The sequence below is a fragment of the Oncorhynchus nerka genome, linkage group LG20 (genome assembly GCF_034236695.1).
Source record: "Oncorhynchus nerka isolate Pitt River linkage group LG20, Oner_Uvic_2.0, whole genome shotgun sequence".
Taxonomy (NCBI): domain Eukaryota; kingdom Metazoa; phylum Chordata; class Actinopteri; order Salmoniformes; family Salmonidae; genus Oncorhynchus; species Oncorhynchus nerka.
In genome coordinates this window covers 30,495,814-30,512,726 of record NC_088415.1, presented here as the reverse complement: position 1 = coordinate 30,512,726, position 16,913 = coordinate 30,495,814, and the positions used below count along the sequence as shown (strand labels likewise).

Sequence of the window (16,913 nt, the reverse complement as noted above, 5' to 3'; positions counted from 1 at the left end):
AACAGTTGCAAGTCCTGTCCAGGTGATAGCAGTAAGGTGTTATCTTAGCTTTAAAAACCAGCGAAGAAATATTAACTGGAAGTAATTGTATGACCTTTAGAAGAAGAAGGAAGCGTTTGAGTCTTCCGGTTGTCCAAGATTGCGCGGAGTATATTTCAGGTTTGTTTAATCATTTGTAATGCAAAGGATTAAAAAGTTCAGTTAACCCACTTCAGATTTATTGAGAGGAGACGGATTTCAATTATAATTTTCTCCTGGAAAAAAACTAAAACCTATTGTCATCAGCGCCTTAATTTCTCGCCAATGCTAATGTTAGCTTATTAGCATACGTTAGCACCTGACCAGAGCTTCTCTATATATATATATATATGGCTCTGACTGCAACGGACTAGCTTACTAGTTACACGACGCATGCAGCTAGGTACACTTTCAGATGTTAACTAACGACCGCCACGGGTTAGTATACAGTAGCTACTAGTAATTGAGAATTTTGCTTACGCTAGCTACCGTTAGCTGTAAGATATAGTACGTTAATTGGTATCACGTAACGTTTAGAGTTGGTTTATTTATGACAACGGGCCTAGCTAGCTAACTAATGAATTAAAGCTAATTATGCTGTATACTTATAATGTAAGGAGTGTCGGCGAGTAATATTTCATAGATTCAGTTCACATTTAGCATTACACAGTGCGGTTTCACGCAACGTGTGTGTAGATCTCTCTATTTGACTTGGACGTATGACTTCTCTCCCCCTTCTATCACACCGACGTTTTCCTTCCATTTTTGGATTTTTTTTATTTTGTACCAGTGAAACTGCTATGGATAAGATACGAGGCGCTACTCAGGTAACAACAGAAATTATAGGCTACAAACTTGAGCCTCCTCTCCCATACAACCCTTATACGATGGGACCTTTTTTTCTATATCCTGGGCAAGACCCATCTTGACTATTATAACCCATCAAATTCTTATTCGTACAACCCTCTTGTCCCGAGGTGTGAAATAGTGTGTGTAGCTATGTACACCTTTGCGCAAATCATGAAACGCATGCTTTGAACTCTGGAATGTATTGTCCAAAGGCTACATGCAGGCCTACATCACCAAATGAATATAAATGAAATATTTGCACATGAATACCACAGTTGCCACTAACATGACACCAGTACACACTGCTCTTCCATTGCCCTCCATGTTAGTCTGAAGCAGGGGGTCTCTGTCTCTGTAGCAGGCGGCGAGCGGGTGCTGATGGGGGACGAAAAGGACACCTGGAAAGTGAAAACACTCGACGAAATTCTGCAAGAGAAGAAACGCAGACGGGAGCTGGAGGAGAGTACGGAGCCCAAACGTCTGAAAAATGTAAACGGAAGAGAGATTCTGTGGTGCCCCAAACTGACCCTAGTACCCCCTATAAACTTGGGGAGATCTGAAAAAAGATTGGGATAAGGAATGTGGAAATGGCTCCACCTTTCCCCCTGATAAACTAGGTGAAATGTTTGCCATATTGCTTACACACATCCGATAGCTCAGATCTCCACCTGACGATGGTCTAGGGTTTGATTTGGGGCACATTGTTTCTCTTCCCCCATCAGAGGATGCTGGTTCCCATTTTGATTAGATCATGTTTATCGAAATGTATCACAGACTAGAGCTATACCTGTACCAGTGACTCAAACTTTATTGTAATCTTTCCATATGTGCAATCAATCATTGTTATGGTTACCATACTGTTTTTTTTTCCCCTACATGTTTTTTGGGGGGAATGGGTATAATGTCCCCTCTTTCTCATGTCTTGTCCAGTGCGTTCCGTGCCCTGTTCCACAGACGGATGATCGGGAAGCCAAACGGGACACTCCGGAAGAAGGAGAACTACGGGATAAAAAAATGGAAATAACAATCCGGAATTCCCCGTACATACGGGAAGATTCCACCGAGGACAGGTAAAGAGGATACGAAAAAAGAGCTGTGGGAATTAGGGTCACGTTCAGGCGGGCCAGATAATGGAGAAAAAATGTGTTTCAAAACTGAACTTATTCCTTTTGAATACATTTTCTCCCATTTTTGTCCCAACTGAACGCCACCCTGCTATGCACAGGGGCAGCCTGTTTGTTGAGTCGTTGGCACTAGACAGTCTTCCCAATTCCAGGGGAGAAGAGGATGAATCGCTGGCAATAAAGCCTCCCCAGCAAATTACCAGAAAAGACAAATCTCACCACAGAAAGGAGGAGAAAAGAAAGGACAAGAGACGCCGCCGCAGTCACTCTGCTGAAGGAGGTATGTTGCCATCCTGGGACGTGTATCTCTGTGGAATGCTTCATAGGGACTGGATCATGTAGTGTTAAACTGTATTTATGCATATGTAGCACCTATTAGCACTCGTATCACATTTTGTATTTATCACAGCAGCAGGGAAACGCGTTCGGCCCAAAGACAAGGACAGGGAGAGTGAGCGCAGAAAGCGGCAGTGGGAGGAGCAGGACAAGGCCCGACGAGACTGGGAGAGGCAGAAACGCAGGGAACAGGCCAGAGCACAATCCCGCAGAGAGAGGTGACCACCGACTACTGTGACCATACACACACACAGTTGGGTGTATTAGCGTGGATTGTATTAGCTAATATGTACAACTGAACAAATCACTTGTGTTCAAACGTATGAAGTTCTCAACATGTCTGTTAATCAGTGGCATCTCATACTGTACACCTCTATCAGAATATGACCCCCAAGAATGGGGCAAGTTGGAACAAAAGTTTCAAGAGCAAAGACTACCCAAAAAATACATCAGCATTTTTTTTTATTAATGCGTATCGCCTCACTGTCTTGTGATGTCATATTGCTTAGTCTACTTTTAAACTTGCAGATCCTCAAACAATCACTGCTCAGTCATCACGTTTACTGTGCAGTTACCTGTCACACTGTATACTGTACTCTTCCCTGAAGCAGACATTAACGGTGTGGGGTGGGTGGCTTTTGGGTTTCTGGAGAGCTCCTGACAGGATTCCCCCGTCTTCCCCGGACTACAGGGACAGGTTGGAGCAGGTGGAGCGCCAGCGCGAGAGGGACCGCAAGCTCCGCGAGCAGCAGCAGAAGGAGCAGCGTGAGCAGAAGGAGAGGGAGAGAAGGGCAGAGGAGCGCCGGAAAGAGCGTGAGGTGCGCCGAGAAGGTCAGGCTTCACAAATGCATATTCGCACACACAAGGTTAAAGTTTTTGCTTTAGAGTGTGCGTGAATGATGTACGTCTTTTGATGTATGTAAGGGCACGCTGTTGGTGAAGGAAGCTAAATCTGTTGTCCCCCTCTGACAGTTCCGTCCCACCACCGTGCGCTGCCCGATGAGTACGGTGACAAGCCCAAACAGAGCCACCGCAGTCGCAGCCCCAACCCCAACCAGACTCCCCGGGATAGACTGGAGCAAAACAGCGAGCCACACAGAACTGGTGGTGAGACTAACCAATCAAGTTGTTTTTAGAAAATATTGCTTTGGTGGTAGTTAGCTTCAAAATAAATGAAATCCATGACTTATAATGGGTTGCTCATGTTTGCTGTCCAGCGGCAAAGGATGAGAAGCCTGAGGACAAGGACCTTCTCTCTGACCTCCAGGACATCAGTGACAGCGAGAGGAAGACCAGTACAGGAGAGTCCTCCTTAGGTAGACACACTCATTTACAGTCGCAACATAACCCACTGTCACTTTACACCAGATTGGCATAACAAAAAAGGAATGAAAACAAAGCACACTCCTACTGATGTTTAATCAGTAACGGAGTTCTGTTATAGATATTCAGTCAAGACACTTCTCCTTGTGTTATGTTAATGTGGGTAGTTTGGCGGTGACACGGAGTGGATTTTTCTTTCCTAGGTTCAGGGTCAGGCTCTGATGAGGAGGAGAATGATGATGGATCTAGCAGCGAGGGAGAGGAAGAGGAATCGGGTTCGGGCTCAGGAGAATCTGACCAGACTGCAGGTCTGCTGAATTTATGTCTCTCTGTTTTTGTGATTGTGTGTGTGAGATCGTGCGCATGTCTTATCCCGGACTACCATTACGGTGTTGTCACGGTGACATGGCTTGGACCCACCCATTGTCTGTGTTCCAGGTGACGTGAGTGAAGATGAGCGGTCTGAGGAAGAGTTTGAGGAAGAAAGAGAGAACAGCAACCATATTGCTCCAGGTAGGCATTTCCTACTCCATTTGTCTGGTGGCAGTCATTTGAACATGTATTATTATGTCATGTCTAAGAGTAAAGTTTGTTTTGACTGGTCTTGAAGCTTGTTTATCTAAAAATGTTAGGAGGTATTCTCAACCAGCTGCTAGATGCTACTTTGTCCTGTTTCTATAAGTTATAACTGCCCCCTCATTAACCATCCCAGTGCCTGAGTCCCGATTTGACCATGACACTGAGGAAAGTGGAGAGGAGGAGGAGGAAGAGGACGAGGAGGAGGAGGAAGCAGGGGAGGGAGATGTCACCCCCCAGTCGGTGTCTCACTCCCACTCAGCCACCCCTGAACTTGAGGAGAACTACATCCCTGACTCCCCTCCCATCTCCCCGGTGGAGCTAAAGAAGGAGCTGCCCAAGTACCTGCCAGCTCTACAGGTCTGTGTTTGGCAGCACACCACACCTGGGTCAAATACATGTTTGTTTTATTTCAAACACCTGAGGTGCGCTTGACCTAGCTTACCATGTATATTGGGGTCCATTAGAATATTCCAAGAAATATTTAACAGAAAACAAAAACATATTTGACCCAGACCTGTACACACATGCAAATTGTATAGAGACGTATTGATTGACATTGGTTTTCCAGGGGTGTCGCAGTGTCGAGGAGTTCCAGTGTCTAAATCGTATCGAGGAAGGGACCTACGGTGTGGTGTACAGGGCCAAGGACAAAAAAACAGGTACAGTGCATTCGGAAAGTATTCAGACGCCTTCACTTTTTCTACATCTTGTTACTTTACAGCCGTATTCTAAAATTGATTATATCAATTGTTTTCCTCATTCTACACAAAAATAAATTGCAAATGTATTAAAAATTGAAGAACAGAAATACCTTATTTACATAAGTATTCAGACTCTGCTATGAGACTTGAAATTGAGCTCCGGTGCATCCTGTTTTAATTGATCATCCTTGAGATGTTTCTAAATCTTGATTGGAGTCCACCTGTGGTAAATTCAGTTGATTGGATATGATTTGACAAGGCACATACCTGTCTATATACGGTCCCACAGTTGACAGTGCATGACAGAGCAAAAACCAAGCCATGGGTTTGAAGGAATTGTCTGTAGAGTTCTGAGAAAGAATTGTCGAGGCACAGATCTGGGGAAGGGTACCAAGAAATGTCTGCAGCATTGAGGGTCCCCAGGAACACAGTGGCCTCCCATCATTCTTAAATAGAAGAACTTCGGAACCACCGAGACTTTTCCTAGAGCTGGCCGCCCGGCCAAACTGAGCAATCGGGGAGAAGGGCTTTGGTCAAGGAGGTGACCAAGAACCTGATGGTCATCTGAAAGATCTCCAGAGTTCCTCTGTGGTGATGGGAAAACCTTCCAGAAGGCCATCTCTGCAGCATTCCACCAATCAGGTCTTTATGCTAGTGCACAGACGGAAGCCACTCCTCAGGAAAAGGCACATAACAGCCCGCTTGGAATTTGCCAAATGGCATCTAAAGGACTCTCAGACCAGGAGAAACAAGATTCTCTGGTCTGATGAAATCAACATTGAACTCTTTGGCCTGAATGCCAAGTATCACATCTGGAGGAAACCTGGCACCATCCCTACGGTGAAGCAAGGTGGTGACAGCATCGTGCTGTGGGAATGTTTTTCAGCGGCAAGGACTGAGAGACAAGTCGGGAAAGATGAACGGAGCAAAGTACAGAGAGATCCTTGATGAAAACCTGCTCAGGACCTCAGACTGGGGCAAAGGTTCACCTTCCAACAAGACAACGGACCTAAGCACACAGCCAAGACAACGCAGGAGTGTATTCGGGACAAGTCTCTGAATGTCCTTGAGTGGCCCAGCCAGAGCCCGGACTTGAACCCGATCAAACATATCTGGAGAGACCTGAAAATAGGTGTGCAGCAACGCTCCCCATTTAACCTGACAGAGCTTGAGAGGATTGGCAGAGAATGGGAAAAACTCCCCAAATACAGATGTGCCAAGCTTGTAATCGCTGCCAAAGGTGCTTCAACAAAGTACTGAGTAAATGGTCTGAATACTTAAGTGATTTTTTTATTACATTTGCAAACATTTCTAAAAACCTGTTTTTGCTTTGTCATTATGGGGTATTGTGTGTCAATTGATGAGGGGAAAAAAACAAATCAATTTTAGAATAAGGCTGTAACGTAACAAAATGTTGAAAAAGTCAAGGGGTATGAATACTTTCCGAAGTCACTGTGGGCTACCTTGCAATCGATTTTCAACCCTTGGACTCGGACACACACTAAAACACACCTTTCCCTTTCAGATGAGATTGTGGCCTTGAAGCGTTTAAAGATGGAGAAGGAGAAAGAAGGTTTCCCCATCACGTCTCTGAGAGAGATCAATACCATTCTGAAGGCCCAGCACCCCAACATTGTCACTGTCAGGGTGAGAAGCATAGAAATACATATTGGTACTCTATTTCTATGGTGAGCGGCACACACCTGATTTAGAGGAACCCCCCCCTCCAATATTTAGACATTTGTTTTGTTTAGCTCCTTTCATCTGAAAGTGTAGCACAAATTCAAGTAAAGAAATGGATAAACGAGCAATGTATACTAGTGATAGCTGAACTCGTACTTAATCCCGTTTTCTCCCATGTTAGGAAATTGTTGTTGGAAGCAACATGGACAAGATCTATATTGTTATGAACTACGTGGAGCACGACCTGAAGAGCTTGATGGAGACCATGAAACAGCCTTTCCTGCCAGGTAATTTTGTGGGATACAGTTTGAGTTGGACTACATGCGGTATGCAAATGTCCACCAGCCATTTTCCCATATCATGTGGCTAGGTAAGTGGTACTCTGTTTGGAATAGAAATGAAACGTGTTCTCTGGTGGGTTCCCTTTGTTTACCTAGCAAATATTGTCATGCTTCTGTGGTGAGCATACTACCAAAAGGGTTAGTACTTCTTCCCAGACGATGTGGTCTGGGGTTTAAATGATTGTTCTAATGTTTATGAACTCATGTCTCTTGTTTCCTCTTTTTCTTTGGCCTCAGGTGAAGTGAAGACCCTGATGATCCAACTGCTGCGAGGTGTTCGCCATCTCCACGACAACTGGATCCTCCACCGCGACCTGAAGACCTCCAACCTGCTGCTCAGTCACAAGGGGATCCTTAAGGTGCCATAGATGTCTTGTTTTGTATTATGCTATGTCCCATTTATATTAAAACCACTGTGGGTTGGGAACTTCCGATGAGGATTAGGTCATCCATGGCTCGGATAAAGACATTCTAGGCTCTAGGCTTGTTGATGACAACAAATAATGATGTTAATGTGCGTGAGAGGGTGTGCTTGTCTCATAGGCATCTTTGAAATGTTTCTTGCGCTCTTCTAGGTGGGGGACTTTGGTCTGGCCCGTGAGTATGGTTCTCCCCTGAAGCCCTATACACCTGTGGTGGTGACACTGTGGTACCGTTCTCCAGAGCTGCTGCTGGGAGCCAAAGTGAGTCAGAACTTGATCTGGAATAAGTTTACCCTCCCCAAATCCTAATGATGAACGAGATTACACACCTGTATTCGGAGACACAAGAATACTGTCAGAATACCTCTGGTCTACAAAGACGCAAAGCAACTGAGTCAAAATGTCTCAAACATCAAAGACCCTCTACAGTCAAAATGGTGCCATTCTAAACCCTAAACAAGTCCCTGCCTGACTGTGAACCTTACCACACCCAGACATCACAACACATACTTCGTACACCTTCAAATATTGTAGAAGTATGGTTCTGAACATATCCCAAGACTACATACACATAGCACCAAGTCAAAGCTTGTCCTCACCCAGACTAAACACTCCAACCCAGACTCATGTAGTGCTGTCTGTTCCTTGGAATACTGTGGTTTTGGCGTGTGTTTTTCTCTCCACAGGAGTACTCCACAGCTGTGGACATGTGGTCTGTGGGCTGCATATTTGGAGAGCTCCTTACCCAGAAACCTCTCTTCCCTGGAAAATCTGAAATCGACCAAATTAACAAGATATTTAAGGTTAGCTAATTTTGATCAAGAAGTCCCATTTTACTTCATACTGTCTGGAACGTAATAGCACTTTACCCCACTCCTACAGTACCAGTCAAAAGTTTGGACACCGCAACTCATCCCAGGGTTTTTCTTATTTGTACTATTTTCTACATTGTAGAATAATAGTCAAGACATAAAAACTATGAAATAACACATGGAATCATGTAGTAACCAAAAAAGTGTTAAACAAATCAAAATGTATTTAAGATTCTTGAAAGTAGCCACCTTTTGCCTTTGACAGCTTGCACGCTCTTGGCATTCTCTCAACCAGCTTCACAAAGACTTACCTGGAATGCATTTCAATAAACAGGAGTGCCTTGTTCAAAGTTAATTTGTGGAATTTCTTTCCTTAATGCGTTTGAGCCAATCAGTTGTGTTGTGACAAGGTAGCGGTGGTATATAGAAGAGATATATTTGGTAAAAGACCAAGTCCATATTATGGCAAGAACAGCTCAAATAAGCAAAGAGCAATGACAGTCCATCATTACTTTAAGACATGAGGGTCAGTAAATCTGGAACATTTCAAGAACTTTCTTCAAGTGCAGTCGCAAAAACCATAAAGCGCTATGATGAAAATGGCTCGCATGGGGATCGCCACAGGAAAGGAAGACCCAGAGTTACCTCTGCTGCAGAGGATATGTTCATTAAGAGTTACCAGCCTCAGAAATTGTAGCCCAAATAAATGCTTCACAGAGTTCAAGTAACAGACACATCTCAACATCAACTGTTCAGAGTAGGCTGCTTGAGTCGGGCCTTTATGGTCAAATTGCTGCAAAGAAACCACTACTAAAGGACACCAATAAGAAGAGACTTACTTGGGCCAAGAAACACGAACAATGGACATTAGACCAATCGAAATCTGTCCTTTGGTCTGAGGAGTCCACATTTGAGATTTTCTTTTGTGAGACGCAGCGTATGTGACTGGATGATGTCCGCAAATGTGGTTCCCACCATGAAGCATGGAGGAGATGTGGGGGTGCTTTGCTGGTGATACTGTCTGATTTTATTTCGAATTCAAGGCACACTTAACCAGCATGGCTACCACCGCATTCAGCGACATGCTCTCCTCTGGTTTGCGCTTAGTGGGACTATAATTTGTTTTTCAACAGCACAATGACCCAACACACTTCCAGGCTGTGTAAAGGCTAAGAAAGATAGTGATGGAGTGCTGCAGCAGATGACCTGGCCTCCACAATCACCCAACCTTAACCCAATTGAGATAGTTTGAGTTGGACCACAGAGTGACGGTAAACTAGATATCAAAATCAAGTCAAATTAAATTTGTCACATGCATCGAATACAACAGACCTTACAATGAAATGTTTACTTACAAGCCCATAACCAACAATGCAGTTTTAAGAAAATAAAATGTGTTAAAGTATTTACTAAGGAGAAACAATAAAATGACAGTAGCGAGGCTATACACAGGCTATATACAGCAATGGTTAGTCGAGGTAATATGTACATGTAGGTAGAGGTAAAGTGGCTGCATGGATAATAAACAGAGTAGGAGCAGTGTACAAAATGTAAAAATGGGGGAGGGGACAAGGCAAATAGTCCGGGTAGCCATTTGATTAGCTGTTAAGTCTAATGGCTTGTTAAGAAGCCTTTTGTACCTAGACTTGGCTCTCTGCCACTGCTTGCCGTGTGGTAGCAGAGAGAAAGTCTTTGACTAGGGTGGCTGGGGTCTTTGGCAATTTTTTGGTCCTTTCTCTGGCACCGCCGGGTATGGGGAGGTACTGAATGGCAGGAAGCTTGGCCCCAGTGATGTACTGGGCGTACGCACTACCCTTCTGTAGTGCCTTGCGGTTGGAGGCCGAGCAGTTACCGTACCAGGCGGTGACGCAACCAGTCATGATTCGATCGTGCAGCTTTATAACATTTTGAGGATCTGAGGACCCATGCCAAATCTTTTCAGTATCCCGAGGGGGAAAAGTCATTGTCGTGCATTCTCATGTAGGTGTTCCTTTTATCCAGGTGTGAAAGGGCAGTGTAGAGTGCAATAGAGATGGCATCTTCTGTGGATCTGTTGGGGCGGTATGCAAATTGGTGTCGCTTGACTCGAAGCCAGCATAGAAGTTATTTAGCTCATCTGATAGGCTCGTGTCACTGGGCAGCTCGCAGCTGTGCTTCCCTTTTGTAGTCCGTAATAGGAGTCTGTAAAAGTTTTGCAGTTTTTTGATCTCCCCATAGGGTTGCAGAGTTAGGAATATAATATAGTCGGATTAAATGGATTTAATTTGACGTCACAATCTATTTTTCAGAAAGGGACTGCGGTTCAATAACCCAGTCTCTTTTAGACAGTGTGACAACGGTCTTGTCTGTGGCGCTTGTCTGACTGGGCTAAACTGTAAAACTCGGATTAAAAGATGTGGTCTTGACTGTGCTCCAGTACTCCTCACTTAGCAGTTCTGAACATACCAGACAAAATGGTGACCACCCCTCATATACACATAATAACTCTGTGTTGATGCGTGTTCTCACCAGGACTTGGGGTCGCCCAGCGAGAAGATTTGGCCGGGCTACAACGAGCTCCCTGCCGTGAAGAAGATGACTTTCACAGAGTACCCCTACAACAACATGCGCAAGCGCTTCGGAGCCCTGCTTTCAGACCAGGGCTTTGACCTCATGAACAAGTACGTCTACTCAACTTCAGACTTGCACTTACCCCTAACCATTTCAACCGCATGGTTAGTTACAACACCATTCATTACTAACCTATTTAAAAAACCTGACTTAACTCACCTTTACACCAAACCTCAGACTTACTTGAAATTCAACCTCAACTGAGCAGTGTATCTAAAGTGTGAGAATGCATTTTTTGTTGTACCTAATTCTTAATTATCCATCAACCTGAAAGACTATTGTGTGTGTGTGTCTGCCGATGTGGTCTTTACTCTTTCAGCGGGGGGTTTAACATCAGCATTGCTATGCCTTGATGTAATGTGTGTCTGCTGTCAGGTCTGCCCTGTGATATGATCCACATGTCTTCTGCTTCAGTCACTGCACTCTTGGCAAGCTGACTATAAACAGGATGGAGAAGTAGCGTTTTGGCGTTGCATCAAAGTACCTCAGCCCTCCTCCAGACCTGTATTTCATTTCACAGCTTTGTTTTTTTTCATCTTCGCTTGTGTGTCTCACAACTGCATTAAAGCAGGGCCTATCATAAATGAATATGCTAGGATATTTTACACGCAACTGACCGAAGACTGAACACACTCGCATCATCGGCAAAGAAAAGTAGCAGGCGAGCCAGCAAGATGGAGAGAGGATGAGGGAGGCAGAAAGAACCATGCGCATATGTCTTGGTAATCTGTATCTCGCATATTTACCAAAGTATCCTCAAGTTCACCTTTATTTAAATACACAACTTTCCCTAGGAATATGTTTTGTGATAACAGCACAGTGACTTAGTTTGTGAGAAATTGTTTTTCAGTTTTTCTTTCTTCTAAATGCTAACTATCTCAATTTAGTTTAAACATTCACACCCCTATTATTTGCGTCACACACCTGTAATGGGTGGCCATGTATGGCCAAGGGAGGGGTTGGGGTCAGCTTTTGGGTGAACTTTGACACCAGTCCAACTGAGTGGAATGCTGCAACAGTCACATGATCCAGGAAGTGCAATGACCCTTGGCCAGTGGCTGCTAGCCGTCTCATTAGACCCTGACCCCCTGTGAGCTATGTTTGGACTGGAGGCTGGACCTCCTTCAGCCGCAGAACTGGACTGGCGTAAGTCTATTCATTGAGTGTGTAGGCTTTCTGGGTGGACATGGCAGTCCTGTTTCAGTTTGGAACATCACACTCCTCCGTGGCACCAGGCTGTAGGGGAGAGTTTAGTGCTGTGACCTGAATGATGACCTTGCAGATGAAGTATGCATCTCAATTAGGGATGTCCCTGACAAAAAAAAAGTTATTTCGACCAATCCATTTGGATTTTTTCATATATTGACACATCCTATGTGTTTTAATCAAATCAACTATATTGAGCTTGTCTGATGCTTTAAGCACACTGTTTGATTAAATAATTAAGACACACAAATGACTAGAGGGACTAGAGGGAGTTGATTGTGCTGGGCTTGCTGTGTAAAAATAAGACAGTGACTGACCAGCACCCGTTGTCTTTCTCCTCCCTGTTGCAGTGACCACCATTGAACATCAGTGTTTATCACGCTGTCCGTGTTACTGAAGTTGCAACATAATTAGACATTTCTGACTGAAAAAAAATCTCTCATTTGTTTAGGAAAAATATTCCTTATTCCCTCAACCCCCGCTCTCTTTTACGTGGCATGTGTATGCATCGCGTGCATGTGACCGACTAGCTATTCGCACAGGATTAGTATTACTAGAGAACGTTGGTTATGTAATTATTACTCCAGAATGTCCATTATTCCAGAGGACAATTCAGACGTGATTTTATTTCCAAATTGCCCCCTGTAATTATTTTTTTTCAATATATTGACAGTTATGACGGAGGTTTTTATTCTAGCCGTGAATATACAGTATTTCAACATGTCCAGGTGATAACTCAAGCTTGGTTTGGTTTAGAAACCATCTTTTGTGTGGTGTCGCGATAATATTTAAATTGAGGAAGTGTGATCATAATCTTTAGGATATTTTAGCATTCCGCAGTACGTTCTAAATGCCTCCCAGCCTTCAGATGTGAGCTGAACAGTGCAGTTGCACTTGCGATGCATTTTAAATCTATGGATGAGAAAGTCTCACGCTTAGATCACACCTAGAGTCACTACGCAATAGTATGCAGCATCATCTGGATATGTATGCAACAAAAGTTCAACATTCACCTTCTGCTACCAGTTCTGTCAAGCCATATAAGCATACAGTTTGACGCATACGCTCGATAAATCCAACGTATGCACCGCACTGCAACTGCGTCTGCAAAACAAACATAGCGTTTAATTGGAAATGAATGTAATTCTGGTGTACCAAAATGTAATGACTTTGGCAGTGTGATTTTAAGGGTCAATTTTAACATCAAGGGTTGCATTAAATAGGCGCAATTTTGATGCATTTGGCAATATTCAATTAATATGCACAAAACATATAAACAAAAGCATTCACTGTAAACATTGATAGGCTACATGTCGGCCATTTAAAAAATAAATTATGTGAACTACTTAAATTTATCGACTCAGTTATTGTTTTCATGCGCAAAACCGCAAGCAACACCTGTCAAACTTTCTCACCTGTCAAGACATTTCTCTCAAAACACAAGGATGTTGATTAGCACAGGTCTAGTATTATGAGAGGACTTTGGAGTTTGACAAAGAACAGTAGGTTATTCTGGCTGGAATTGTTACTCTCCTGCCATGTAAAAATGACTGACGTGGATTCAAACGGAACTAAAATGACAGATGTGGTGTTTTGTGCTCGTGCACAAATTGTTACCCGACCTCCCCATTAAAACTAATCCAGTCCGAATAGGGCACAATGGGACCTGACCTATATCATAAAGTCCTAATAATGATAATACTAGTAATAACAATAAGGAGATCAAGGAAAAGGAGCGATATTAATATTTATAATAACATTTTGGAACAGTGTAAACACTAAATGATAAATAATACCATAGAGGCTGTTCTAAGGGAAAGTGTAAATCCTTTATTACAGCAAAGATTTTTTATTTTTTTTAAAGCTGAATTTGTGAAATTGTTTACTTGATATGAGGGTTGGCGCTCACGGAATCAGTAGGCTATTAAACAAACAGGCAACAGAAGCAGGACCTGTCTTATTTCTGTAGATATATTGATGATGTATAAAGCCAGGCATATTTAACAGATAGGTCTATAATCAATAACCTCATTAAGTTGGGGCTTTCTCTCATTTTTCATCGACAAGTCAAGGGCTGTTTTCTCGTCTCATTCTGCTGCTGCCTCCGCCTCATTGTTCTCAATACCAATATGCTGGTTAACGTTGCTATTATGCACATAGCAACATGGTCTAGGGAAAGGCGCCAATTCCACAGCGCACAAATGTGCTTCTGAAACGAGGACAGCGACCACTATCCAACGCGGGAGAAGGCACATTTTTGTTCTAAAATAATATGATTTGTGTTAGTGTTGTACCATTGTTCTTATGTAATATAACTGTATACAGTTTCAGTAGCATATGTTGTAGACTGATGCGACTGTGCCATCCTCACAGCCTCCACAATAGATCAGTCCACTCACAGGCGCAAATCAGACAGGTGTGTTGTACACAATACTTTATTTATTTTTTAAATTGCTACTGCTTAGCTAAATAAATCTTGGTCGATCAAACAATCAACCAGTCGACTAAATAGGGTCAGCCCTAATCTCAAGAGTTTAAAGGGGACTTCTTCTCATCGGCTTCTCTCCAACTTCTCCAATGTAAAATAACTCTTGGAAGGCGTTCAATTCAAAACAACTTTATTAATCCCGGAAGGTCAATTTCATTGTCAGGCTTGTTGCTTTCACTTACCCTATGTGTTCAGATGAGATGAGGGAAAGGACGCCGCTTTAGACTATGGAGAGGGACCCCATGTGCTCTATGAAAGCTTTAATGCAGAAGTGCTGCTGTTTTGAGTGACCTCTGCCACCCCTGGCCTTGACTTTTTCCCTTTCCCCAAGGTTCCTCACCTATTGCCCCAGCAAGAGGATCCTGTCGGATGAGGCACTGAAGCACGAGTATTTCCGGGAGACGCCGCAGCCCATCGACCCGTCCATGTTCCCCACCTGGCCCGCCAAGAGCGAGCAACAGAGGGTGAAGAGGGGCACCAGCCCGCGCCCCCCCGAGGGAGGCCTGGGCTACAGTCAGCTGGTGAGGCTGGGTTGAACTCTACATCCATATGTTCACCAGGGTTTAACATCTGGGCTCAGTTTCTGTCATACACAGATTATAGACCTACAGCACTCTAGTCGAGACATCCTCCCACTGCTTACTACTTCTGTTTTCAAGAATACATTATTTCCGTGGCATAACAGCAATGTACCTCATCAGCTAACGTGTGTGGCTTGTCGTCTCTCCAGGGTGACGATGACCTGAAAGACACCGGCTTCCATCTGACCACCAGCAACCAAGGGGCTTCTGCTGTGGGCCCAGGGTTCAGCCTCAAGTTCTGAGCTGCACATGGAGGACAGGACACCCTGTGTATGCAAAAAGAGAGACTAGCATGGTCACCTGACCAGACAATGAATCATGGGACATGTAGGTTTTAATGTGGCTGGGCTTATTGTGGGAATGACCTCTGGTGTCAGGGGTCAGCTTACTGCCCTCACTGTGAACCTGTGAGGGTACAGACTGGTCATGACATGAACAACGGACAAATCCGCTTAATGTCTCTTTCGGTATGGATGAATCCCAACAATTAAACAGTCACTTCTTTTAACATTCTCGACTCTTGACAAGTGCATCGAAACCAAACTACAATTTGTCAGTAGCTTAGCTCATGTTGGCTTTTTGTTTTGTTTTCCGTCTTTTTTTTACACTGCGGAAAAGGACCAGATTTTAAGTGGTTGGTATTTTTTGAGTACTGGAGCTACTGTATAATAATGAAGCAGCGTTAGATCCATGTCAATCCATCATATTGTAAGGACTTAACTGTGTGACTGATGGCTAACATACCAGGACATGTTTTTGCTAGAAATAAAATGTAAGACTCTTTTGCTGGCATTTATAAATGCTGTCTGAGCTAAGCAAACAGCACCACACACTGCCTGCCAAAGAAAAAAAGAAAGGACGTCGAGTCCAACAAAAATTCCAGCCTTGAACCCGGCACTATAGTAACCGTCCAAGAGTGATGTCCTCCTTTGCCCTGCACACTATGTCTCAGCACATTTCAGGGGAAGGAGTCCCTGATTGTCTTTGTTATTGAAGTGGCTCATGATTTTTAGACTAAACCATCAAGTTATTTGATTTCTAGCTAGAGGAAAATAAACCTTACATTCTCATTCTTGGGATACGGCTGGCTGCTCGGACTGGAACAGTTGAAAAACTTTCCCTCGTATGGGTACTCCTTAGAATCAGCAGAAATTGACATGCATTAATCAGTTTATCTGCGAGTCCCCTCTAAAGCCCTTCTGTGGAGTATTACACCTGATGTGTCAAATGAGTAGGCAAAGCATTGTGGCCACCTAAAGGATAACTAAACTAGCTGGATGTCGTAGGTGTTTCATATCTAAATAAAGGTCGAAACAGTTCATATGACTGCAAACAATGTTTTTGGTTTACGCATTTTCGATCCAGAGCATCCCAAATATGGTGGCATGTCTGGTGAGTATGCAGGCCATGGAAGAACTGGGACATTTTCAGCTTCCAGGAATTGTGTACAGATCCTTGTGACATGGGACTGTCCATTATCATGCTGAAACATGAGGTGATGGCAGCAGATGAATGGCACAACAATGGGCCTCAGGATCTCCTCACGGTATATTTGTGCATTCGAATTAATGTAATTGTGTTTTGTTGTAAGTAGCTTGTGCCTGTCCATACAATAACCCCACCGCCACCATGGGGTACTCTGTTCACAACGTTGACATCAGCAAACCGCTCTCCCACACAACGCCGTATATGCTGTTTGCATCTGAAACCGGGATTCATCTGCGAAAAGCACACATCTCCAGTGTGCCAGTGGCCATCGAAGGTGAGCATTTGCACACTGAAGTCGGTTACGGCGCCGAACTGCAGTCAGGTTAAGACCCTGGTGAGGACGACGAGCACG

The 16,913-nt window shown here is 43.8% G+C and overlaps 1 protein-coding gene across 12 annotated transcripts; it reads left to right on the top strand.

The window, feature by feature from the left end:
• Positions 1–76: 76 nt before the first annotated feature.
• LOC115102269 (cyclin-dependent kinase 11B-like) lies at positions 77–15,856 on the top strand. Of its 12 annotated transcripts, none has more exons than XM_029622030.2 (21): positions 89–159; positions 809–845; positions 1,226–1,356; positions 1,798–1,937; positions 2,093–2,271; positions 2,401–2,545; positions 2,980–3,158; positions 3,300–3,434; positions 3,545–3,643; positions 3,854–3,958; positions 4,089–4,163; positions 4,363–4,586; positions 4,798–4,888; positions 6,456–6,577; positions 6,795–6,900; positions 7,192–7,313; positions 7,530–7,637; positions 8,063–8,179; positions 10,700–10,848; positions 14,824–15,013; positions 15,223–15,856. In XM_029622030.2, the coding sequence occupies exons 3-21, from the start codon at positions 1,246–1,248 to the stop codon at positions 15,313–15,315; spliced, it is 2,490 nt and encodes an 829-aa protein (XP_029477890.1). In that variant the 5' UTR covers positions 89–159; positions 809–845; positions 1,226–1,245; the 3' UTR covers positions 15,316–15,856. The 12 variants fall into 12 exon arrangements, with proteins under 12 accessions (XP_029477895.1, XP_064861482.1, XP_029477889.1 ...); XM_029622032.2 differs by having other exon boundaries at positions 117–159; positions 1,229–1,356; XM_029622035.2 differs by lacking the exon at positions 809–845 and having other exon boundaries at positions 77–159; positions 2,144–2,271; positions 2,404–2,545; positions 3,019–3,158.
• Positions 15,857–16,913: the final 1,057 nt, after the last annotated feature.

Coding starts and splice junctions, on each gene's coding strand:
- LOC115102269 (XM_029622025.2), top strand. CDS start 90: ATGACCTTTAGAAGAAGAAGGAAGCGTTTGAGTCTTCCGGTTGTCCAA. Junction 3,159..3,299: donor GCGTGAGGTGCGCCGAGAAG/GTCAGGCTTCAC, acceptor CCCCTCTGACAG/TTCCGTCCCACCACCGTGCG. Junction 8,180..10,699: donor AAATTAACAAGATATTTAAG/GTTAGCTAATTT, acceptor TGTTCTCACCAG/GACTTGGGGTCGCCCAGCGA.